General features: G+C 38.5%; 3 protein-coding genes across 4 annotated transcripts; all 3 read left to right on the top strand.

Annotated features, from left to right (window-relative positions):
- The first annotated feature begins 308 nt into the window (after nt 1-308).
- ifih1 (interferon induced with helicase C domain 1) lies at nt 309-11,155 on the top strand. 2 transcript variants are annotated; one of them, XM_078285907.1, is made up of 16 exons: nt 309-823; nt 1,274-1,448; nt 1,938-2,081; nt 2,440-2,505; nt 4,895-5,121; nt 5,821-6,031; nt 7,029-7,246; nt 7,641-7,742; nt 7,880-8,003; nt 8,126-8,341; nt 8,519-8,775; nt 8,885-9,034; nt 9,189-9,350; nt 9,509-9,702; nt 9,866-9,959; nt 10,088-11,155. In XM_078285907.1, the coding sequence occupies exons 1-16, from the start codon at nt 395-397 to the stop codon at nt 10,286-10,288; spliced, it is 2,970 nt and encodes a 989-aa protein (XP_078142033.1). In that variant the 5' UTR covers nt 309-394; the 3' UTR covers nt 10,289-11,155. The 2 variants fall into 2 exon arrangements, with proteins under 2 accessions (XP_078142033.1, XP_071769797.2); XM_071913696.2 differs by having other exon boundaries at nt 1,935-2,081.
- Nucleotides 11,156-11,405: 250 nt separating this feature from the next.
- fap (fibroblast activation protein, alpha) lies at nt 11,406-19,746 on the top strand. The gene is made up of 26 exons (XM_071913702.2): nt 11,406-11,659; nt 11,898-11,982; nt 12,529-12,621; nt 12,749-12,843; nt 12,947-13,021; nt 13,196-13,248; nt 13,463-13,535; nt 13,907-14,027; nt 14,194-14,348; nt 14,610-14,707; nt 14,829-14,958; nt 15,047-15,085; nt 15,182-15,280; nt 15,371-15,441; nt 15,550-15,603; nt 15,747-15,871; nt 16,080-16,130; nt 16,680-16,778; nt 16,880-16,949; nt 17,075-17,269; nt 17,492-17,546; nt 18,024-18,123; nt 18,330-18,388; nt 18,532-18,604; nt 18,805-18,878; nt 19,167-19,746. The coding sequence occupies exons 1-26, from the start codon at nt 11,657-11,659 to the stop codon at nt 19,272-19,274; spliced, it is 2,253 nt and encodes a 750-aa protein (XP_071769803.1). The 5' UTR covers nt 11,406-11,656; the 3' UTR covers nt 19,275-19,746.
- A 1,581-nt stretch (nt 19,747-21,327) lies between these two features.
- gcgb (glucagon b) lies at nt 21,328-22,133 on the top strand. Its single transcript, XM_071913719.2, has 3 exons — nt 21,328-21,422; nt 21,512-21,667; nt 22,013-22,133. The coding sequence occupies exons 1-3, from the start codon at nt 21,328-21,330 to the stop codon at nt 22,131-22,133; spliced, it is 372 nt and encodes a 123-aa protein (XP_071769820.1).
- Nucleotides 22,134-25,874: the final 3,741 nt, after the last annotated feature.

The raw sequence follows: 25,874 nt of genomic DNA, 5'->3' as shown, positions 1-25,874 counted from the left end.
AAATTATAAGCCCCTATAGGAATATTATAACAATATTATAGTGATGATATCAAAATATAATAAGGTCCCTATAAACTCACTGTTGAGTACTACAGACACACTGTAAGTGCCTATTTTAATATTATAGGCATATATGCTATTTTTAGTTAGGGTTCAACAACAGAATAGTGTTATAGTTGCCTCAGTCAGTTTGGAGGTCATGGTGCACTGATACCATATTCCACTACTGACACCCTGTGGCGACTTTTATTCTTTCAAGTTCTGGAGAAACGAAAGCGAAAGAGTCTCAATTTCCTCGATCAGAAACCACTGAGTCACGATAGGCTGCCCTTAGTGTTTTACAGTTGGCCATAATCTTATGACCTGATACGTGTTATCGCTTAGGATAATAGAAATGGCATCTGATGATAATGCAAGCGTGAGTCTCATTGAAACCTTTAGACCAAGGTTGCGAAAACTCATTCAAGTCGAGCCGGTTCTGGATCTTATTCTTTCTATTGACAATGAGCAAAAGGAGCTGATCAGAAACAAGGCAAAGACTGAGAGTAAACTGATGGCAGCGGATCTCCTCATCAATACAGTCATCAAGACGCCACATCACGACGGCTGGTTCAGGGAATTTGTTGACGCGTTGTCGAACGGAGGCTGTCAGCATGCAGCGGACTATATGGAGAAACCCCCAAACCCTGAAGTGGAGGCAGAGAATGATCACTGCGTCCGACTTATTGAACTCCTCTCCCCTAGTCTGTTGGACATGAAGACTGCTGATGTGTGCCAGCACTGTTTTTCTGAAGATATTCTCAGCCAAGAGGACGCAGATATTGTAAGTAGAAGTTAACCAATGACTGTAAAACATATTGAGTTGAACACACAAATCCAGAGTCCTGATCATTTGATAATCAGCCATTGATGTTTATCAGCGCCTTATATGATCCAAGATACATCTCAGAGATTGTCAAAGAAAGAAATAAAAAAGAAAGATGCCATTTATCTCAACTGGTCTCAGATGGTCGCCAGTGTGTATAGAATAAGTTTCTAGTCCCAACAATTCATTTTGGAACACATCAAAAGTTAGTTCTTTGACTCGATAGTACAGTAGCCTACAGTAACTCACCTATTAAACTTTTTGAAAGCATAGGCTACATGGACTCCATCTTAGTCTTTGCAGCCGTTGGCCAGAAGATGGCAGGCTTAGGCTAACACTGTGCACAGCACTGCCGTTTGCTCTGATTGCATAACCCAACCTACTCCAGTTATTATGTTCATGTTCTAGATTAAAGCTGCAACAACAAACAACGGAGCGATTGTTGGAGCTCGTGAACTTTTGGGAAGAATCGTGAGAGGTCGACCGGGGTGGTACTCCACTTTTCTGAAGGTTCTGCGTGATACAGAACACGGAGACTTGTTCCTGGAACTGACAGGAGGAACACAAGACTCTGACAATAAAGGTGGCTGACTTCAGTGGAGTTCACACCCACATGGGGAATACCAAGTTCAGGAATGTTGTTCTTAGAGCATAAAAATAACTCTGTCTAGTCTGTGATTTACAGGACGCAGAGAGACTTTGTCCAAACTTCACCATCAGCTTTACATAAATTATTATGGCGCTGACAGTAACCTTTTTCCATCTTTCCCAATTTATTTGCCGCTATGGGAAACCGTGATGAATGATCACTAATACAGATCAAGTTGCCTTGCTTATAGTAGGCTATAGGAATATCAAAGCTGAAATTCAGCAGTAATCTTCTCAGTAAAGTAACCATCATACATGCCCAATTTATATAAATATGGAAAATCCTGATATTTCCTCCATAACAATGAGTTTTTTAACTTATTTGAACAGCTCCTTTTGGATGTTATTGAAGCAGCACAATGTGGTTTAAATATTTATTTGTGTGTGTTTGTGTTTGTTTGTTTGTGTGTGTGTGGCCCAGAAGAGAATGATGGCCTGCTTCCGATGACAGATAAACATACAGGAGGTGATGTTGCCACAGAGGAGGGGCCAGCGGGAGCAGAGCGCTCTGCTACTCCAGAGTATCTGGACTGCAGCACGACAGAGGAGACTGTGGATGAGGCCCCAGGTCTAACAGAGCACCACTGTTATATTACATGAGTAAAATATATACTTAAAGAAAAGTAAAGATGCCAATGATACTAGTTGATAGCAGTGAGGTAGGATCCCAGGAAATATCAGCTACTATATATGAAACGATTTAGCTGCAGTTATGAAAGAAACAAGATGATGGTGCAATTGAGTCAGTGCACAAATGAAGTCACGAGAACTGAATTTGGATGTTTATTCAATAAGTATTTAAGGTCAACATCAGGGTATTTTAAGTCATTTTCAATGGAGTAAACAAGGGTTAAGATATTTCATATCATGTAATGTCTGATAATGCCTTGCCTGTGAATTTTATACCTTGGTTGATATCTTTTCAGACCTATACAACGCAGAAGGTGCTGAACCCAGTCAACAGCCAAATAGCTTGGATCCCTTACAGCCAGGTGGGATTGTGTTTAATTGATTTCGGTTTTCACTGCTCAGTGTGGAGTAGCATATGCCTTTAGCCTTACTGACACTGTAACTGTTGTTAAAGCATGTTATTAATCTAGGTATTGTAGATTATTCTCGTTCTGACCCGTTCCCACTTTGCTGCCATGCCCCAATAGGATTTGTAGTTAAATATCAAACTGAAATCAAAAATGTATATTGGGTCTATAGATGGCTTATAGTGTCAGGAAAGTTAAATGAGTGTGGGTTTTCAGCTGGAACGTTCCTCCAGCTCAACTCCAGAGAATATGTTCCATGTGTGTACCATGACAAACCACATAGAGGTTAAAGAGTACAGAGCTTAGCCCGTCCTGTAAATTACAAACATATGCTCCCTGTATGTTAGTGGATTGAAAAGTAATGTAAAGTAAAAGTTTAATGTCAGTCCATGTGATTCTGTACTTCAGTGCAACATTTTGTACTGAACTCCAGTGACAAATGCATGGAGTAGGGCATCGTTTATCCCTATCAGGGCTGCCAGGCAGATTACTAGCCAACTACATGCTGTATTTCTTCTTCATCATGCTTAACTCCAACATCATGTCTGTTTCACTGTTCACATGTAAATCTAAAATTGCATTCACATAATAAATGTCTGCTTTAGGCAGAATCAAATCAGAAATTGTCATTGGCATAAAAAGAGATAAATGTGGACTGGTGAGGCAATGGAAATGATTATGGAAAACCAAGAGGACAGAAGCAGGAAGCATGACGCCTATACGAGCAGGTCCTGTGTGTGTGTGTGTGTGTGTGTGTGTGTGTGTGTGTGTGTGTGTGTTCTCTTTAGTCTTACTTTTGTTATCTTAAGATCAGGGTACACTTTGTCACATTATTTTGAGTAATATCGTAAAACTGAGTGCGGTTAGCCAGAGCGTATGGTTTGAACAGAGCACATTATAGCACAGATAGGTTTGCCGGCCCATAAAACGAGTTGCATGTGTGTTGTGTTATTTTAACATATTTGCGGGTCTTCACTGAAACGTATTGAATTTCAGTGCACTGAATCAAGCGGAAAAGCAGACCCTGTGGGTTTTCTGTCTTACTGGCATGGTATTAAATATGACTAATGGTTGAATTTCCTCCCTAATATGTTTAAAGTCTGAGAACTAATAAAAGATCAAGGGGCCATAAAGGTCACTGTTTACTTCCTATTGTTTTTAAGGCCCTATATCTCCATCTCCATCGCTTTGTATTACTGAAGTGTAATTTCATATAGTTCCTTGAGACAGCACTTTAACCTCTGGCATACCAAGTCTGAGAAGGAGATTTAAAATCTGTCTGCACTGAAAAAACAACATTTTGGGGTCATGTTTTCCCCCAAACTAGACACAACAAATCAGCCACTGCCTGCTAGCCTGGCCCTAACCAGACTGTTAAACTTGCTAGGCTTACAGTCTGTCCAATATAATATCCGCTTGACCACAAGCCTGCTGTTATTACAAACAGGAAAATAAGACAAATTACTGCCACAATAGGTATTGGGAACACAGCATTAAAATATATGGTTAAAACACCTTGTTTAGCACCAAAACTTGCACTCAGTAAACTCACACTCTAAACATTAATTCCAAAATAACGTCATTGCCTATAATGAGAATGACAAAAGCTAGATGACCATAACTGGTTAAGTAGAAGGACAACAGAAAAGAAGCCTACCATATTTGCAGCACTCCCACCATTACCTAAGCAAGATGAGAAAATAATTGTGATGGGCCAATGTAGATGTTAGCTTGCATAAGGAAATACAATGAGTTCACAACCATGTTTTAACGTGATCCTCAGTTTTATTTTTGTAATGATGTTGTACAGGGCCAGATTCCATCTATTTATTTGTAGTATGGTATCTGTCAACTGCCCATATTGGCTTTCTGTAGCCTTTTTACTTAAATCTATTGGACATTATGGCTTGGACAAAGCAAAAATGGTCCAATAGTGCCACTCAGTGACATAATTTATAGTGCACAGTGTTCATAGACATGCTGTTTTATAGGTGTTCCACTGAAAAACAATAGGTTTTACAAAGGTGTTCAGAGGAGAGTCACTTGATGGGCTACAGTGTTCATTGCAGTTAGATTTTTGTAATTTAGAAATGAAACACATAGTTAACATCTAAGTGCCTGGTGTTTACATTTGAAAAATGTCACACTTTCCATGAATTTAGTGTGTATGCATATGTAATGTTATTTTAACAGCAGGGTTGAGGAGACATTTCACTAGAAGACCAAAACCCCAAACAATGACAAGCATAGCCTTTCCTTGCTGGGAATGTTGTAACCATTGCCTGTAATTGCAGGTTGCTGATGTGGACAGCAGTTTTGTCTGAACCTCTGCTCTGCTTTACAGATGGAAATGGCAAGGCAGGAGCAGCTGGAGGCCCAAAAAAAGCTGACATTGTTCTTAGAGATTATCAGATGGACGTTGCTCAACCCGCCTTGGAGGGAAAAAACATCATCATATGCCTCCCCACAGGAAGTGGTAAAACCAGAGTTGCAGTCTATATTACCAAAGAACATCTGGACCGCAGGAAGAAAGAGGGGCAATCTAGGAAAGTAGTTGTCCTGGTGAATAAGGTATATACAGTTGACCTATAACTATACATTATAATGTTGGCCTACTTGTGTTCTGTTGAAGATCCAGAGAAAGCACAGTACAGTACATGTGGGTCAACTCACCACAAATTACATGCCTCAAGGTTTAGATAACCTCCTCTGCTTTGTTACCATTTGGCACAGATGTGATAGACTCAGCTCTGGAAAAATCACTGTCATTACTTAACTATTTCACATTTAATCGTGTTTTCCAACTAACTGTATGACTAAGAGTTAAAAGACTGTCTGGGAGTGGCCTAGTTGAGAAATATCTATTAGACTGAAACTCATCATATGACTGCATTCTTCATCACTCAAAATAACCCAACAAGAACAATAACTTTGTAATGTTGTCTCTGCAGAAAAGGGAGTGTTTTCCCCTGAAACTCTCTAAACTATGAACAAATAAATATCCCAAATTGCCGCACAGCCAATTTGAAACCCTGCCTCAAACAAAATGAACAAACTCTTACAGATATGCATCTGTGCTGCAGTGTTGTCAGTGCAGTCCTAACATTGCAGTTACTATGATCATAAACAAACCTCATCAAATCCTCAAGAGCTTTACAACTTTGCATGTGCAACTGCTGTACTGTTTTACAATATCCATGTATTGCCAGTTATCTCCATTTGTTGTATTTCACAAATCATTACTAAGTTAATGTGCTATGTATCCTGCAGGTACCCCTTGTTGAGCAGCATTATTCCAAAGAGTTCTGTCCATTTCTGGAGCCCACATATAAAGTGGAAAGAGTCAGTGGAGACTCCCAGCTCAAAATCTCCTTCACAGAGATTGTAAAGAAAAATGATGTCATCATATGCACAGCCCAGATTCTCGAGAACTACTTGGAGAGGTCCAATAACGGGGAAGATGAAGGAGTTTACTTACGTGGTATGACCTTACATGTTTTCCCTCTGAGTTGCCTCATATTGCAGTAAACAGGATGCAGTACAACACATCACAATGTAATACATGGATAGATCGTGAATAACTTTTTCCTTTTACCTTTGGCTTCAATTAGCTCGATCACACAAAAACACCTCATAAACTTTAAAAATCAGACAAGGTCACAACATCTCCACTTTGGTTGACAAGATTTCTTGAAGCCTTTAGTTAAAAGCTACCCAGGCCTTCGCTGCAGACATTGACAGGTTTTGGAATAGGAAGCCACCAGGAGAACTCATAGCGTCTCCCCTGATGATACCTGACAGGTTCTTGTCAAAGTCTTCCGGCTCTGCTATTCGCTCTTGTTGGCACTCACCAGTCCAAGGTGGAATAGCCACCTCAGTGGAACATATGCTGTTTGTTGAAACGCCTGAGGGCTTGCTTTTTTTTCTATCTGCTAGTTTCCAGGCCACACGTCTGTTCAAGCCATCAGTGTGTGGCTGATCAAATTCACATGAGAGCCTCTATCACCTACATCAAGCAGCCCGTTCCACTCCCCACACTCTGCTCCTCTAGGGACACATTTGTATCATTCTGGTTAAACTTGTAGATGTGAATGGTTATACTTCATCACCTTGCTCGCATTGTTCGAAATACACATTTTAAGCTGTTTTTGAAGGAAATGTTTCCGGCGACTGTGGTTGTATCAACCACCGCTATTTATATACAAGTAATTATGCCCCTGAACAATATTTATACAGCAAGACCTGCAGAAATGTAAACAGCCAACGAACCACTGGACACACACACGTTTTGCTATTATTCTGAACTATTTCCTCTTCCCATTTTGGCCCCACAGTCATGGTACTTTTCCCCTCTGTATTGTCTGATGTTTCTCATTAGTTTGTAATGCAAAAGTACATGTCTTCAATATGCTTTGTAAAAGAGTCCCAGATTGCACCACGTATATGACTTTATTTTTTCCTGTCTTCTGCTCCTGTAGATTTGACACTGATTGTAATAGATGAGTGTCACCACACTAAAAAGGGAGAAGTCTACAACCACATAATGATGCGCTACCTGAAGCAGAAGCACAAGAACGCAAGGCTGAAGAAGGAGCAGAAGAAACCAATGGCCATCCCTCAGATACTGGGTCTGACTGCCTCACCAGGCGTTGGGGGGGCCAACAGAATGGAGAAAGCTGAGGAACACATTCTGCGAGTAAATACTATTGTCAGCCTTCTGTCCCACCCTATACACTCAGACCATGATGAACACCCTCACTCTCATTCCTTCCGTTCCGCACTTTCAGTTCCACTTTTGGTCTGGTTAAATCCTGCCCCACCCTCCCTGCCCTATTCGTTAAGTAGCCAGTTCGCCCTGCCCAGCTGTTTCCAATGTTCCACATGGCCCCTGTACACTGGGCAGCCATAAAGCTTACTATGCCTGTCATACTTTTACCACAGAAGGAAAAAATTGAAAACAGCCTTTTGGTTTTAACTCCTTGTTGGACATGCTGAAATTCAGTACATATAGTGGACATTCCTTAGATAGAGATGATTTAGATGCTTTTGATTCAGTCTGATACTATAAATCTTTGTGTATCTTTTGGTAGATTTGTGCAAACTTGGACGCCTATAAAATCATGACAAGGAGCCTTGGGGAATTCAAAAAGGAACCATACAAAATAATTGCAACTGTTGAAGAGAGAGAACAGGTACACTCTTTTAACTTCTCTTCTTCTCTGTTATATGGGCATCATCAAAAGTTTCCACAGGAACTTTTCCTATCTGTCCAATTAATGGAATTAAGAATCATACATGTTTGTACAACCAAGCACACTATCTCTTTCAGGATCCCTTTGGGGATGTAATCAAGAAGATCATGAATGCCATTCATGCCCATGCTGATTTGAACCCCAGCTGTGACCTAGGCTCCCAGAACTATGAACAGTGGGTGGTTCAAAAAGAGCGCAACGGTGAGCACAACTTTAAACATGCTATGCTCAACTGCTGGGATACTAACGCAAACATTTGTTCATCTCTGATGTTAAACAACCCAGCCTGCAGAGATCTGAGAAATGATCTTCTTCTCTCTTAGCTGCAAAGGAGGAAGATCAGAAAGTGCGGGTTTGTGCTGAACACCTTCGACAGTACAGTGAGGGTCTGGAACTGAGCAACACCATACGCATGCGTGATGCCTTCGGCTTCCTGAACAAATACCAAGAGGAGGAGATGAAGAGAAAAGTAGCCCCAGAGGAAGAGGAACCCATACAAATCACAGACACTGAGAGATTCCTCTTCAATTTGTTCAAAGGTACTGTAGTGTTGCCACTAGGCCCAATGAATTATAGTATTACCAATAAAATCTAAACAAAATTGTTTTGGACACTGTATTGTTGCCTTGATTATTAATACCGTTACATGTTCTGTAACATTTTCAATCGAAAAATGATACAATTTAGCTTAATTCTTTGAAATGTATGTCCTACAGAGAACAAAGAGGAGCTGCAGGCGCTTGCAAAACGCCCAGAGTTTGAAAATAACAGCCTGTCAAAACTGAGAATCAGCATTCTGCGTGAGTTTACCAGCAGAGACAGAGCCAGAGGGATCATTTTCACCAAGACGCGTCGCAGTGCCATTGCGTTGAGTCAGTGGATTCAGGAAAACCCCAAGTTTGCGGAAGTTGACGTGAAAGCCTCCCATGTCATTGGAGGAGGAGACCAGAGTGTTGTTAAACCAATGACCTCTGTGAGTGCACATCCACAGAAACTACAGTGATTACACTTCATTTGAGCACCCTGTGTACTCCCCATGCTATTTACACAATACTTAATTGATTCAAATCTGTTTTAATTAGGCAGAGCAAAAGGATGTTTTGAACAAATTCCGGGATGGGGAAGTCAACTTGTTGATTGCTACCACAGTGGCAGAGGAAGGTTTGGACATACCAGAGTGCAATTTTGTTGTCCGATATGGCCTTGTGACCAATGAGATCTCTATGATGCAGGTCAGTGATGCCCTTGGTCAAATGAGTGTCTATCTAATCTGGAACTGTGGTCTATGTTATACCATAATAACTGTAATGTCTAATCATTAATATGATATTGTATTAAAATGTTACAGTATTTGCTTACCATTTACATTGTCATTAACCTTTGCAGGCCGAAGGCCGAGGGAGAGCTGCGGATAGCAGTTACACTCTGGTGCAGGTGAAAGGCTCTGGAGTGGCTGAAAAAGAGAGTGTCAATGAGTATCGCAAGGATATGATGACCAAAGCCATTGCCAAAATCAAAAGCATGAATCAAGCAGAATATGACAAACGGGTATGTTCCTTTATCATTTGCTATCATTTGAATTGTTTCAAATTATACTGATTGAGCAAAGAAAGGGACTAAACGGCCTTCACTTAAATGTTCTCGATGCCAGCTGGACTGAAACCCACATTGCCAAGATCATTTTCAGTGCTTTTTTCTTCCATCAGATCATGGAGTTTCAGATTCAGGCTGTACTGGAGGAGAAACTGCGAATGACTATGAAGAAGAAGCAAGGGATGAAGAATGTGAGCCCGTCTGAAGTGAAGTTCAGCTGCAGAGGCTGCAACAAACATGTCTGCACTGGCGACGACATCCAAATCATTGAAAGGATGCACAGAGTCAACGTTTCAACACAGTTTCGGTATGAGTTACAATTCAGAGCTGACTTAAGTTATCTGGACCCTGTTGTGTATCTTTACTGGTGCATACTGTACGTAACGAGAACCAGATGCTGAAATATACTCTGCATTGGTAGGGCATTCCTGTGGAATTAAATCAGACAATAACAAGTCATTATTTTACAGTGAACTCTTCATTCAAAGAGAAAACACTTCGCTTCAAATGAGGCTTCTGGACTACGAGACCAATGGCTTTATATCATGCAAGGACTGTGGGCAGGTAAGTGGAGGTGTTTTCCTGGCTTTTCAGTTGTTACGTAAAGCTAGCTATATGGATAGACCTACATACTGTATCAGTCCGGTTCATGTGTCAACTTACGTCAGCCCACTTTATGTCTTCTGTTGCAGAGATGGGGTTCAATGATGTTCTACCGTGGGATCGAGTGCCCCTGTCTCCATGTGAAAAACTTTGTGGTGATGTACAGCGGAAAGAAGAATAGCAAATGCACCACATGGAGTGAGCTTGCATACATCCAGTTTTCTGCCTTTGACTATATTGAACATGCTGGCCGAGTGGTGCAGAGCTCAGACGATGAGGAGACAGAGTGAATTACACCGATGTAGGAGCGTTACCAATAATCATGCAAACTTTGATTGTGATCTTAAGTGTGTGGCCTACACAATTTAACAATCACATTGTAAATTCTAAGCTTCCTTTGACTCCTATATTGTCATGATTATGATAAGCCATACTGAACTGGAAATTTGAGGAGACCCTTAATGCTGCATGTAATATTAGACTACTATGTATTCCTGTCATATTTCATCTCTTTTTTTAGGCTTTATGATTAATCAGTTTTTTCAAGTGCATTAGTAATGTGTAAGCATTTTTGTCGAAAGCATTTGCAATGGTTGCCTTTTTGTTTGTCTAAGGACTCTCTTCCCAAATCTATAAACAGACATGTTGTTCTGCACTGTGCGCTGTGTATCAAATGCAATATGTGATTCTGTAGGCTAACTAACAATAATCATGAAATGTACTTAAAGCATGTATCACTGGTAGAAATGGAACTGGATCAAAATGAATACAGAAATAAATTTACCTCCCACAGCCCTGTGGTCTCATGAGACAGAGGCTCTGAGCCTGTGGTAACTCCTCATCAGACCGCACCTGTTAGCACACATGCAAACAGACAGGTGCTGGTAATTTTCCATTAAACCCAACTGTTTGAGAATCAGTCATAATCAGTTTTTCAAACAGACGAATTTGTTTCCACATACAGGCATCTGTCTGATCGCACTGCCTGAGACATAAAGTAGTATAATCAGTGGTGGATGGGTTTCACTTTGAAAAAAGGTAGTAGGCTAAGGGGCTTGAGAATGGACTACTATTGTTCTATTACAGTTTTCCCTGGCTTTTGATGCTGTTTTTTTATTTGTGCATGTCAAATAATCCAGAATAAAATGCAATTTCACACTTAAAACTGTCCCTATAGTGTAATCTTACGGTACACAACTATGCAAGAGAGCTGTTTTTAATTTCTCACCTTGACAAGATGAAGAAACCACGAAAACCATGAACTACATTTCCTCATTTCTCTGCACATTTGTTGACTGTATGCAGTGTGGCCGGTGAAAAAGTCACTTCCTAAAGACTAGCAAGTTGAGCGCTCCTGCAAAGTTATGTGGGCTGCTGACTCCGAGGAGACATCTCTGTCTGGTTTCGGACTCCTCACGAGTGCATCTGGAAGTATGGAGTGAGAAGCAACTTCAATCGGACGGAGTTCAGTTTTCTTCTGTTGCCAAACTGAGTCGCTATTAAGTTCATTATTACAGGTTTCCTTAGTATTAGTATGTAAACCAGGCTGTGTGTCCAAGAAGTCAATTTTAACTTCACGTCAGCGACCTTTGAGGATTTTAAAAGACTGAGAGTCGCACATCCACTCGCCGTTGGATGTCGAGCACTTCATCGACATCATGGTCAGTAATCGATTTATATCCGACCGAAGTAGCTTCAGTTTCAGCAGTGAAAAATAAGTTTTGAACTACAAAGGGAAATAGATGTAAATGCAAGATGACTTACCTCGCAGTATCTATGTAAATTAGGGGGATGAATGCAGAAATAGGCTACAAAAACAGATGTCATATTGCACTAGTCTGTATTGTGTTATTTCAGAGGAAGTTTTTGCAACTTTTGTGTCACCCTCACCTTTCACAGGGCTGCGGGAAGGTGCTTTGGGCGGTGGTAGGGGCGGCTGTCGTCATCACGTTAATAACTGTCCCAGTAGCAGTTTATTTGAACAGTAAGTAACGTTATAGTCTAGGCCTAGGCTACTGTACTATGTTTCTTTTTTGTCTTCTCTGCGTGAATTGTATCTATTGGAATAGTGCGAAAATAATCAGCACACGTTGTGTAACATCTCTCATTAATTTATTAGGCTACAACTTACCTATTTTGGTTGGTGCCTGGTTAATTTGATTATTTTTTTGAGTTTACTGAGATATAAACTTTTTTTTGCTTGTTTGTGAGTACTTTTAATCTTAGTTATCTTTGCCATGTTTACCCGATGTGACAAGCCTAGTATATTGTGTAGAAATAGAACTATGATGAGATGATTTCTATTTCATTGACTAAACTGTGCATGAGGATCATCAGTGTTGTAATAGTATATGAGCCATCCAGCAGTAGCCTATGCTATTATTGAAATGGCGCCACCATGCGATGTAAATGTGGATCCATGTCTCATAGCCTTTTTTTCAGTCAAAATGTTGATTTAATATTTAATGTAATAGGCGATAAGCTATGGTGCAAACCAAATAATGCAAGTTATATGTATTTATATTGTCAGGAGCTGATGCAGGCGCCAAAAGACCTTTCAACCTTACAGATTTTTTCAATGACACCGTGAGGTGGAAATCATACAACTTGCGATGGATATCAGGTATCACTTTCAATCAAACCAGTGTCAAGTCTTTGTCTGTGATGTAGTAGCCTACTAAATGTTGTTTGAACCGTGATGTTTTGCGTGCATTTCTCAAAAGGTTATTCCTTGTCTTTTTTACCTGCAGATAATGAATATCTGCATAAAACAAGCCAAGACAATCTCGTCCTCTACAATGTTGAAACGAACAAGGAGTCGCTATATTTGAGCAATTCAACCTTTGTAATGGTTTTTTTTTTTTCAGATATCACACAATTTAGAAACAATAAATACAATTTTGTCAGTGCTGATATGCTCATATTTTGTGCTGATATTTCCCCTGTAGGCCCAGGTGGAAGCCACAGATTATATTCTCTCAGCTGATCATAAATATGTCTGCTTTGAAAGCAACTACACAAAGGTGAGAAATAAACGCCATGAACATTTTCCAGTTTGCTTTGCATGCATATTTTTACATTATTTAACTTTCTCCAGTGGTTGCAGTGTAAATGTCATCTTAATTTTGAAGACACAACTTGACAAGAAAGGTCAAAAACTCTTAATGAATCACACTTTTGTGCTGACAATCCAACAGCAATGGAGACATTCTTTCACAGCCTCATACTCCATCTACGACATGGAAAGATCGTAAGTAGGCCTGTTTTGTTATAATGATATCACTCTCTAATTAGCAGACATTGTTATGCAGGATTTTACAAACTCCAGATATTTATATATGTTTTTTACTGTGGTAAATATTGACTGTTTCAATAGTGATACAGTATATCATTCATCGTTATATGGACAGACAAGCACATCAAACTAATGTACAGTATATATCATCTTCACTATTTTATTCCAGAGCATTTGTAACTCCTGTGAGTCTTCCAGAAGTCGTGCAGTACTTTTCCTGGGCGCCAACAGGGAACAAATATGTAAGTGTAGAACATTTTAAAATACACCCTTGTCTATCATTGTAATTGGTGGCTGAACCTTTAATATATCAGTAGGATATTTATTAACACGGTAAATATCTATTACATCAAGTCATTTCACAATTTCATTTGAACTGAATGATACTGTAGCCACATCGACATGCATACGTATTAAAATGTGTTGCCTTGATAGGTAAATAAAGTAACTTGGGGATGGTTGCACTTGGCAAAAAATGTCAGGCCAGGCAAAACTGTCACAGAAAGTCCGCTTGATGTAGTAAAGTTATCAATCTGGGAATAGATTTGCAGTGTATTTGTAATAAAAATCAATAAAAATAGAACTCTGCCCATAACTAGACTCTCTTTCCTAGGCTTACATCTCAAATTTCAACATTTATTTGAAATCCAATGTCACTGCTGAAGCCATACAAGTGACACACAATGGGAAAAAGAATGAGATCCTTAATGGTGTCCCTGACTGGGTATATGAGGGTAAGTAACATTCACTGCTTTAATGTGTTAATGGTGCAGAGGTGTGTGTGTGTGTGTGTGTGTGTCTGTGTCTGTGTCTGTGTCTGTGTGTCTGCGTGTGTTGGTGTGTTGTGTGTGTGCGTGAGTAAGAAGGTAACTGAAGATTTGTTTTCCTAAACCATTTCAGAGGAAGTGCTCTCATCCAACGAGGCAATGTGGTGGTCGTCAAATGGAAAATTCTTGGCTTATGCAGAGGTTAATGATACAGAAGTTAACAAAGTGGAGTTCACCTTGTATGGATCTGAGCAATACCCCAAAACGGTGGCTTTTCCATACCCAAAGGTAGGATGCTCAATTATGTGCAGGGAATCTTGTATAAGAGTAATAACAGACAAGATAATGAAACACAAAACAATGCACTCCTATAGATATACACTGTATTATGAGTAGAAATCACATAGAATATTGTATACTATTTATATTCTCTGTGTGTTTCATATTGCTTCTTTCTTATTCAGCCTTAAATTGGGTTCCTCATAGAATACGTTCTCTTATGAATCATTATTCATTGAGAAGATTATGTTTTTATTGTGTTTGATCTAGGCTGGGTCACCGATTCCTAAGGTGAAACTCTTTGTTGTTGATACAACAAATCCATCACGCCGCACACAGGTGGCTGCCCCCAGCTCCATCGCTTCTGGGTCTGTATATTCTTTGGCTTACGTCATCACCTAAAAATATGCTACAGTCAGAGCAGAGGCAAACAATTGTCATGGTCGACCATATGTGAAAAACTTGTCACTCTCTATTGCTTTTACTCAGCGATCACTTCTTGAGCTCGGTGACCTGGGTTACGGATGAGCGCGTCGCTGTGCAGTGGCTCACGAGGAAACAGAATTATGTGCTTGCACAGATCTATGACTTTGATGGAAGCAGCTGGAAAGAAAAGCAGGTAGCTGTCACTTCTCTGGTTACCTCTCTGGTTCAGAAATCGTGATTAAATGCTAGTTAATGGCAATGAATGTCTCTACTCTTTATAGAAATTTGAGCAAACAAGCAAGACAGGCTGGATCGGCCATGTAAGTTCTACTGAACTAAGACCACCATCAACATGATTAATTGTTCCTCGGCATTAGATTCAATTAATAACTATAAAATATTAACCTTTTTTTCAGTACGCTCCCTTACCCCTTTTCTTTGCTGAGGATAAACTCAGCTTCTACAAAGTGATGAGTGACACTTATGGCTACAAACATATTCATTATGTGAAAGATGTAAGTATTTTCAAGCATCTTTATGTAAAATATAATATCTATGTATATACGTAAAATATGTGCTGTACTCACAGCGGGTCTTTTCTTAAGGGCAAGGCAACGCCTATCACCTCAGGCAAGTGGGAAGTGATCTACATATCCAGATTAACAAAAGATTCCTTGTAAGTAATGATTCAGTGCAGCTCTGAGAGAATTGCTTGTTACTTACCATATCCCTTAAAGAATATCTAAAAAAAAAAGGTAAAGCTCTTGTAATTAATTTTTCACAGATATTATGTAAGTAATGAGCACCAAGGAAGACCCGGACAGAGAAACCTTTACAAGTAAGGAGGGCTTCTTCTCTGTTTGATGTCTCAACAGGAGCAAAGAACTAAAATATGCAATACGCGGTCACTGGCATGGAGAGGTGAATATTTTTGTTGAAATGATGTAAACTGACATGACCTGCTGGTTGTTTGTTTATCAGGGTTATGATTGGAAGCAGCTCTTCTGCCCCCCAGTGCCTCACCTGTGGCCAGTATGAGGACAGGTGTCAGTACAACTCAGCTTACTTCAGCTATGATGCCTCCTACTACCGAATGGGCTGCTATGGTCAGTTACTCCTCCACCACACCACATTTCCTCATGAGCAATAACTCATCCATGGCCAATGTATAGGGTTTCTGTGGTGGGGAGGGTGCGTGAACGATAAATCCTGTGTCCAAACAGATCTGACCTCAGGTCAGTCACTGTTAAGGTCATACAGATACCTTTATGTGTAATAAACAGTTCATGCATTTTCTATTTTTGTTTTTACCAGGACCTGGAATGCCCCTCTTTACACTCAGGGACAACAGGGGCTCAGGTGCAGGTATATTTTCAAGTTTCATATACTAACTGTACTATGCTCTTACATTATCTTACAAAGTGCTCAATCAGTTCAATAATACATTGTATGTAAATAACAAATATTAACATCTGACTTTGCAGTACAGATAGGCACCAATGCAGAAGGATTACTTTCATAAAACAATGCAATTCTGCAGTCTACTGAAATCACTTTGACTATCATCTGTTCCACTTGGTTGATTGTTGTCATCATTAATATTGCTCTTCCAACTAGATTAGATCCCGTTCCCTTAGCATATCTGAAAAACCTGAATGGCTGCACTCTTCAAAGTTAAGGGCTACAGGGGTGATCTGTATTCTTTTGAGCTATCTGCTTAGTGCTTTCCACACAAATCCAACACCAAATGCCCACTGGTGATGATCAGATTATTTAGAAAATTATTTACAAAGAAAAGAGTGGAAGAGTGTGAATTCTTTGAGGTTTTTGATTTAAAAGCTGAAATATTTGAATATTCATTTTCTTAATGCTATTATACATTCACCATATTTGCTACACTATTATCTTTTTCAGAGCTCAGCATTCTTGAAGACAACAAGAAGCTAGAAAATATTCTAACGCAATTCCATATGCCAACCATGCAGCGTAGCACCATAAGGGTTGCAGGTCTTGGTGAGGAAATAACAGTTTAAAATTAGATACCTTTTTTTTTTTTTCATTTAAAATAGCCATTTGTGTGTTTTACATTTCATAACTTTTATTTTTGCCAACAGATCTTTGGTATCAAATGATGTTACCACCAAATTTCAAGAAATCTAAGAAATATCCTCTTCTGATTGATGTGTAAGTAAACAACAGAGCATCTTAAATGAGGACACTCCTGTAGCCGCTCCATCTCATCCCATCACAATGCAATTCAATGGAGCTGCGGCTATGCACAGCTGATGATATACTGCTGTCCTGTGTAGGTATGCTGGACCCTGCAGTCAGCAGACAAACTATGGTTTCCGGCTGAACTGGGGAACCTATCTTTCCAGCACACACAACATCATTTACGCCAGTTTTGATGGAAGGGGAAGCGGTTACCAAGGTGACGAAATAATGCACGCAATCTACAAGCGCCTTGGCACATATGAAGTGGAAGATCAAATAACAGCTGTGAGGTAAAGTGCGTTTGAACTCCAACGTCAATCATAATCATAATAATCATCGTGTGTCATAAGAAGGGTTAAGATTTAATGCAATTTGTAGGCTGCATCCTGTGATAAGCAAACTTGATGTCATATTGGTGTCAAATAACTCATAATTAAGGTAAATGTAATTTTATCTTTAAAAAATGTTTTCATAGGAAATTAAAAGATTAAAAGATTTTTTTGTGTTGCTAGGAAATTCATCGACATGGGTTTTATAGACAAAGACAGAATCGCTATATGGGGCTGGGTAAGTTTGATTTCGTCCTATCTTATTACTCTATATTTCTCATACACTACCAGGAAAAAGTTTGGACACAAGCATTTTTCTTTATTTTTATTATTTTTCACATTTTAGAATAATAGTAAAGACATCAAAGCTATGAAATAACACAAAATGGAATTATGCGGTGACCAAAAAAGTGTGAAACAAATCAAAACTATCTTATATTTTAGATTCTTTAAAGTAGCCATCCTTTTCCTTGATGGAAAGGCAAAGGCTTTCGAAAGAAATTCATACATGGGCATCAACTTTGCTATTTATATTTATCAAAAAAACAAATTTCAAGCATTTAAGCATAAGCCTTTAGATCAAAATGGCTTTAAATTAATGAAAAACATAGTACATTCAATCAGGTGTGTCCGAACCTTTGAGTGGTAGTGTATGCTTTTCTTTTTAGCAGATATTATTTTTGTGTTCACTAAAACTCTTAATTATGACTTTCAGTCATATGGTGGTTATGTCGCCTCAATGGCCTTGGGTGCTGGAACCGGACTCTTCAAGTGTGGGATAGCAGTCGCTCCTGTATCCAAGTGGGAATATTATGGTAGGTGCACATGCATGCCACATCTTTCTATATTCTCATACAGTGCCGTCAGCCGCAAATACTTAAGAACACTGTATTTCTCACTTGGAGTTTTTTATACTGTGTAGTTAATGATTTCTCTAACAAAACATTTTCTTTCCACTTGTTGAATAATTGTGACTCATTTTACTGTTTGTATTTTAATGACGTTGGGTTTTGTTTTGCAGATGCAGTGTACACTGAACGCTACATGAGCAAGCCCACAGAGAATTCTGACTCTTATAAGGTAAACATGAAGAAACACTTCACACTGTTCCAATACAAAGAAGATACTGAAAAAATAAATAAGACAACTCTATTAAAATAGCCTTTTCAAACTACTATGCATTTATATTTATTTAACAGTGAAAATGTTCTTTTATTCAATAGAATTCCACGGTGACAGCCAGAGCAAAAAACTTCAAATCAGTAAAGTATCTGTTGGTTCATGGCACAGCTGATGGTATGTTAAGTAATTTCATCCAAATAATTCTTCTAGTCAGTCTTTGATATGAATTGAACATGTGGTAGTCCTAATCAAAATGGCAGGCAACACAGTCAAGCCCTGTGCAAATGGACTCTATTGGCTTCATGGAAACCTTTGACAAATAAGTAAGCTTTGATGTTCAATCAGGTAGTAAAAACACTTTTTCTTTCCTGTAGACAATGTTCATTTCCAGCAAGCAGCACAAATTTCCAAAGCTCTGGTTGACCAGCAAGTGGACTTCGAGACGATGGTAAATATTGGTTCAGGGAAGAGGACTAATATTGGCCTTGATGGGGTTGATTGAATGAGGGGTGCAAATAGATCCTGTTAAAAAGCACCTTGTAGTCTCACTGTAACTGGCCTTAATCTAAAATATGCATAATATGGTAATATGGTAATTTTATGCTAACCTTTCAATGGTCATTTTACCAGATAGGCTACACTTTTTACTCTTCCCCATTACAAACCATAAAGATATCATGACTGGGAAAGGATTGTAGCGTGTGGACACTAATCTGATTTATTGGGTTCATTTCAGTGGTACGCCGACAAGGACCACGGTCTCGAAGGATCAGCCTTCCGACATGTTTACACCCACATGAGTCGCTTCCTGCAGAAATGCCTCGTCAAACCCGAATCGATGTGAAGAATATGACAGCATTTATACTGTATACTGCCGCTATACAAGCTCATTTTATGTCATGTACTTCTCATCTCGTTGATATTCTGCAGTGTAAGACTCTGTCAGGTTGAAGTCTGTACATTTTGTGGATCGCTCGTACAAGTGAGCATTTGTATTTTATGTGGAATAATGGAACTTTTGATCAAATATGTTACATTTAAAACCTAGTAAAAGCCATTGCATGCATGTATGCTGGAAAACATTTTATGTGAATATGATCTGTGTGAACATACAATAGATACATTGTATTGCACTGAATTGGTTGTGAAATATTATAATTCGTGGTACAAACATGGTATAATGAAATTAAAATATACATTGTTTTGAAATGTTTACAAATACTTTTTATTGTCATTATGTGTTACTTTTTTTATACTTTATTGTGACATCACATTATGTGTTACTAGTCTAATAAATGTGATCTTTTTTGTGCAAATGAATTTTCTGCTTACTGTACAACACACATTACAATTGAATAACAGGCATAAAGTAGTACTGATTAGGCTACATGCCTTGTTTCCTTTTATGAAAACACACATCTGTGAAACATTCACATTCGAATGTTTTGATAGTAGTTGTATCATAAGAATGGTTATATCAGGAGTAACAGTCTAGTAAAACCTTGCTCACACTGACCGTAGAGTGTAATCCCTAGCTAAAAGTCACTTTCATCACCTTTTTGAGAAAGTTCTGTGAGAAAGTAATTATGGTGTGAGAAAGTACTGATGGTGTGTTTCAGTTATAGGTTGATTCATAATTTACATGGTCGTAAAGTTCACATTCAAGTGGTGCATACAAATAGAAGCACATTGGACAAGTGCAGTGAATATCATGCTTTTAGGGATTGTAAAGGGATGGCCTTTAAATTACAAGCCATTAATTACGCAGTAATGACCGAAAATAACTTGTAGCATTAGAATGACTGGTAATTACTGAGTAATATACAAGTAGAAAAAAAGGTGCTTTTACCAGTAATTGTATTAGATAAGTGTCACTACTACACACTGTTGAAAACTTAGAAAGGTGCTGCAGGCAAAGGATAAACTAGTTCAAAAAGGAAGAATCACACTGACTACCTGCAGTGACTACACCTGTAATGTTTTTTTCTTTAGGTTTTCATTTGCTGTAGAATACATACAACAATACATTATATATTTTAGAAAAGATATACTGGTACTGACTATGTAAAATATTCACATATAGGTATATAAACTCATACCAACTCAACACAAATAAGAAGAGAAAACAACAGAAACCCCAGAACAGGCCTAGCCCGGTAAAAAGCATCTTTTTTACTTTTATATTTCTCAGTAATTACCGTCATTCTAATGCTATAACTAGTTATTACATCTATTTTACTTGGATAATATTGAGTCATTTATTTCCAATCAATAATGGCCTGTAATTTAAAAGGTTACCATATTGTCTACTCCACATGGGTAGTTTAAAATGAAAAGAGATGTAACTATCCAAAATGAATACACACTGACAGACACAGACACTGAGAGTCTGTTAATCTGAACGCAGATGGGAGCGAGTATTTGAATTTGTTTGTCAGGTTCGAGGTCATGTTTGTTTTTGACACCTAAAGTAACAGCTTTTACGTACATACGTATATTCTTTTTTTTTTTTTTTACAAAGTCAAATACATCCAGTGGACTGAGACGGAAGCTGACTAATGGATTGAGAGTAACAGAGGATATGCAGAGGTTTCTGGGGGGGGGGTGCCATCTGGGAGACTGCCACCCAGCTCAACTATATAAGACTCAGCAGACCAAGAAGGGACTATGAAACCGCTCCAGAAACCCAGGGAGGAGACGCACAGCAAGAAATCCTCGCACTTTACCATCCCTCTCCTAGACGCTCGCCAGAAAGGAGCACAGGTGAGAATCTTCAAACCATCTTCCTTACAAACATCCACAACTTCTGGGTAAGATTTCATTCACCTCAGAGTGATGCTTTACTGAAACTGTAACTTTCTCTCTCTCACTTTGTTCATTTTTCAGAAGCTCAAACAATGAAAAGCGCCCACTCTTTGGCTGGACTCCTGCTCCTGATCATCATTCAAAGCAGTTGGCAGGTTCCTGACCAGGACACAGAGGGAAACCCTATGTAAGATCTCCTTTCTGTCATTCACATGGAGCCTTCTCATCTCTGTGTAACAGCATCTTCTGAACGTTCAATTGTGTGTCTTTGTGTAGCCTATTGACAGAAAACTCCATGTTCAACGAACCCAGTGAGCTCCCAAACATGAAGAGACATTCAGAGGGAACGTTCTCCAATGACTACAGTAAATACCTGGAGACGAGGAGAGCACAAGATTTTATCCAGTTGCTAAAGAATTCAAAAAGAAACGGGTGAGTGTGACTTTCTCTGACTGAATCTCTTGAATTTATTGGAATATTAATTATTTCTAATATGACTCAACTCTGTAATATAGTGAAAGGATTGCTTGTGTCATGAAACAACAATGAAAATGCTTTTTATTTCATTTAAAGTAGTTGCTATAACATGCAGAAAATGTTTTGGATCATCAGAACCATCATTCTGACTGCTGTATATCAGAATAATGTGGATTTTAGTCTTACTTTACCTTGCCAGAGGAAATGTATACTTGTAAAGTTACCTATACTTCTGAAGATCATTGCACCCTGTTCAAGTGTACAGTTTTTTTTACTTATATCATCTAAATGTCCCAGCAGCAGTCCCATTAGACGCCACGCGGACGGCACCTACACCAGTGATGTGAGCTCCTACCTGCAGGACCAGGCAGCCAAGGACTTTGTGTTCTGGCTTAAGACTGGGCGAGGCAGAAGAGAGTAGACTCAACCTGAGGGCACCACCAACCCTTGACACTCCCAGAATAAAGCAACAAGTCATCAGATTTCACACTGACTCTGTACCATTATATGTTTTACAACCTGTACTACCCTTTTCCTTGGTCATGCTATTAAATTCCCCTCATACAAAGCTCTTTGTTGGTCCTCAATGGTTGAAGGAAGTACTGTTGTCAGCTATGTTTGAAATGTCACATCACTTATTATCAAGCATTTAGGATGGTGTTATGATTCCATTTTTTAACATTTCACATCTTGGCATTTTCATCTTCCTTCTCACATTAATATGTAACTATCACCGTATTGATCTGTATCTGAATTGCAACTTGGATAATTACTTCTGTAGATAGTCTCAATATCTTTCTTATTCATATAAAGTCAGATTTAGTTTTCAATAAAGAAATGTGTACAATCTATGAGTTCCCTCTTTTAAAAAGCTTTAAATATTGGTTTACACTCGAACGTTGGCAACAAAGCATCAGCTCTATCATAGAATATATGAATTGAGGTTGATCCACATAGGATGCACCAGTTAATATCCACTCCAATTGTATTACATACAGTTGGAGATCAAATATAACAGCTAGCGAGAGAACATGGTCATTTTCATTTAAAACAGTATCAGTTTCAAAATGAAACTGTTTTTTAGAGAACCCATTTGTAAATCAGGGTATAAAATCAAATGTCTCATCATAAAAGTTGATTGTCTTTATCCTATACTGATCTTACAATCAGTGTCTGAGCTGAGGGACTGAGCTGAGAAACACGATCCCTAATTGTGTGCCACTGGTTTGTTTTATCTGTCATCTATCTGTCTATGTATTATGCCTTGTCGGAATCCCTCTGTTCATAGAGGCGGAGCAGAAATCAATAAATATGTCACTCTCCACGGGAAAATACTCGTTGGGATTTCTATCAGGTAACAGAATGGTGTGTCTCACCTGTCAGCTGTACACTGGAAAAAGATTTCCCAATGAAGCACTGACAGCACGCCAAGGACAGTTACGCTAAATGAAAGAAGGGAGAAATCATGTCAATCAACACAGACCGGTTGGGTTCAGTGATTGGGTCAACACTGTTCAGTTCTCCCTGGCATGGAGACAAAACAATAATTCACATGAGCCAGCCACTTGACATGCTTTGGGATGTGCTACCTCTCTTAGCTGTCATTCATAGCGCATCAAACCATCTGCTGATTACAAAAACCTCTGCCCACTCAAATCTATTTATAGGCCAAATCTCTGAGGGTCATATGTTGGGCATTTATCCTGAGCAAGTCTAGTGTCTAGGTTGATATTAAATGTATCCATCATGTCACACCATAATACCTCTGTGCAGTTTGTGTTCACGTATCTGTGTACCTTCCTAATCATTTGAAAGCCCCTGAATGAGTTTTGTGGCTACTTTGAAAGGATTTTTGTTCACTGATCAAGCATTGGCAGTTAAAAATACCGGTCTTTCCCTTTGAGCAGTTGCTGTGCATGCGCTGTTACGATCATATGTATGTATGGTACAACAAGGGAAACAGGAGTGCTTGTAGAAATTTATTAAGGTAAATTCACATTAACAAGGTATACATACAGTACATAATCTTTAAAAGGAGGTTTGAAACCCCTCCCCCGCCTTCTTTTAAACCCCCACTAAACATCCATTGCACATCTCAAAGATCAGTAACAACAACAGAAATACAGAATGTTTATTTTGGTCAAATGTCTTTATAATGGAGCTTTAACAGATATGAGACCATAAAAATTCTAATTTAACGTTACAAGCGATACAATGACATCAAGCAGCAAAATAACTACCTCTCAGGCTACAAGGCATCTTGTAGCAAATAAAATCTGAGGAACATTTTTATTTATTTTATTCTACAACATAGCTAAATAATTTCTCATATAAACATACTATTGACATTCTAGTAAAAAGTGCTATTGCATTTGGTTCTTAAGTGATGTATATTGCCCTTTAGTAAACACTTTCAAGTATTCATTTCTGCTTCATCTTAGGTTTGTCAGACACAATCATTGAGCATTTTGTCACTCATTTTTCATACTATGAGAATTTCTACACATTTTAAGTCTGGCTTTTCAACAATATAATTCTCTTTGCTTGTCCAATTTCTACTGTTGTGGCCAAGAATGAACTAAAGCTTTTATTATATTTACTTGATGATCATATTTAATTTCAAACTACATTCAAAGTTTATAGATTACTTAAAATTGAGAAAAGCATTAAATATGGTGACATACACTGAATACCTGAATGATAATCGCAAACATGAAGAGCTTTCTAATGAGCTAGCAGCTTTATTGGCATGACTTCATTGCTGACTCTTATATGAGCTCATCAATACTCTAGTCATTACCAGCAATACTGACCAACCTTAGTATTGATACATTGTATAAATAGATAATGAATGTAAGTAGATATTGATATAATGATTTTTCAAAATACAAAATATACAAAATACATACAAATAGATTCAAAAACAAAAATACTTTGAAAATAGTTTCTTTGCATGACTGACAGTAAATCCTTTGACATTCTTTTAGGTCACATTCAGTAAAACGATGCTTAGCTAGATTTTGCAATTACAATTTAACGAGAACAACACAATAAATTTAAAAAGTACCATAGGTTTCATTGGTTCATGAAGAGGCAGAATATTTCAGACACATCCAATAAATATGGTTATTCACTTATGCACATAGATTTACAAGACTAAACTCGAAGGGTTGATAAATTGCAGCACGCAACATTGGTTTGTTTACGAACACAATGAAAGGGACAATGACAAAGACTCACTACCCTGTCCATACTGTCCTCCATCTTATTCTCCTTCTGCTTCTCATCCAGCACTTCAGTGCTGTGGGAAATACTGTGGATATGACAGCCAATTGTCAGTATCAAGACAGAATGGATAGATGTAAATAATGTAGATTTACATACTGTGTATGTTATACAACTGTCTGTCAAGAAGTCCTGCTCACACATCATGAAAACAATTATGTTCATCACTTTTCTAGGGTGGGAATCCTGCAGCATTTCATTTTCTGACAGCTAAGTGGTGTTCCAGGTGATAATGGGTCAAGACCTCACTCAAATGCAGATCTATTGTGCACGGGAGATGTTTTACTGATATTTTATTTAGTAGGATAGGCCCCTTGAGATGTCGCAATTCGTTTTCGAGGGGGTCCTACAATACACAAGAGTTACACATCAATGTATACTCAACAATTCAGGTGGTTCATCGTCCAAAAAAAAAAAAGATGTTGATGGAATATGTTTAGATGCTGCATGCTGTTCTGGTCTTCAACATAAAAATACCCTTTATCACCCCAAGTGACTGTCTGTGGACATGCACATGTTGGCTATTTAAAGCTAAACTCCACTAACTTTATTTATGGCAGATGGGTTCTGTTCATGTCGAGAAGGATGAACCAAATGCTGAGAAGTAGTTATGCCATGAGGGAACTTTTCACCAGATTCAATAGAAAGAGATGGACAGTATTTTAATCGAATGGATTTGAAATATGTAAGTAAGAAAATGTAAAGAAATGTAAGAAAATGTTTAAGTGAAAGGATGCTGTATTTGTAATTTGTAAGATGGTCAATTTTAATGTATTTCTGCCCATCTCTGTCAATAGAACAAAAGCCAATAGCTATAAGACTTAAGTGGGTATATTTTCAACAAAGCGGATGTGACTGTGAATAAAGTCTTACCATA

Source organism: Centroberyx gerrardi, chromosome 10 (assembly GCF_048128805.1).
Source record: "Centroberyx gerrardi isolate f3 chromosome 10, fCenGer3.hap1.cur.20231027, whole genome shotgun sequence".
Taxonomy (NCBI): Eukaryota; Metazoa; Chordata; class Actinopteri; order Beryciformes; family Berycidae; genus Centroberyx; species Centroberyx gerrardi.
Note: the sequence above shows the minus strand (reverse complement) of the source record. Positions and strands in the feature narration are given on the sequence as shown.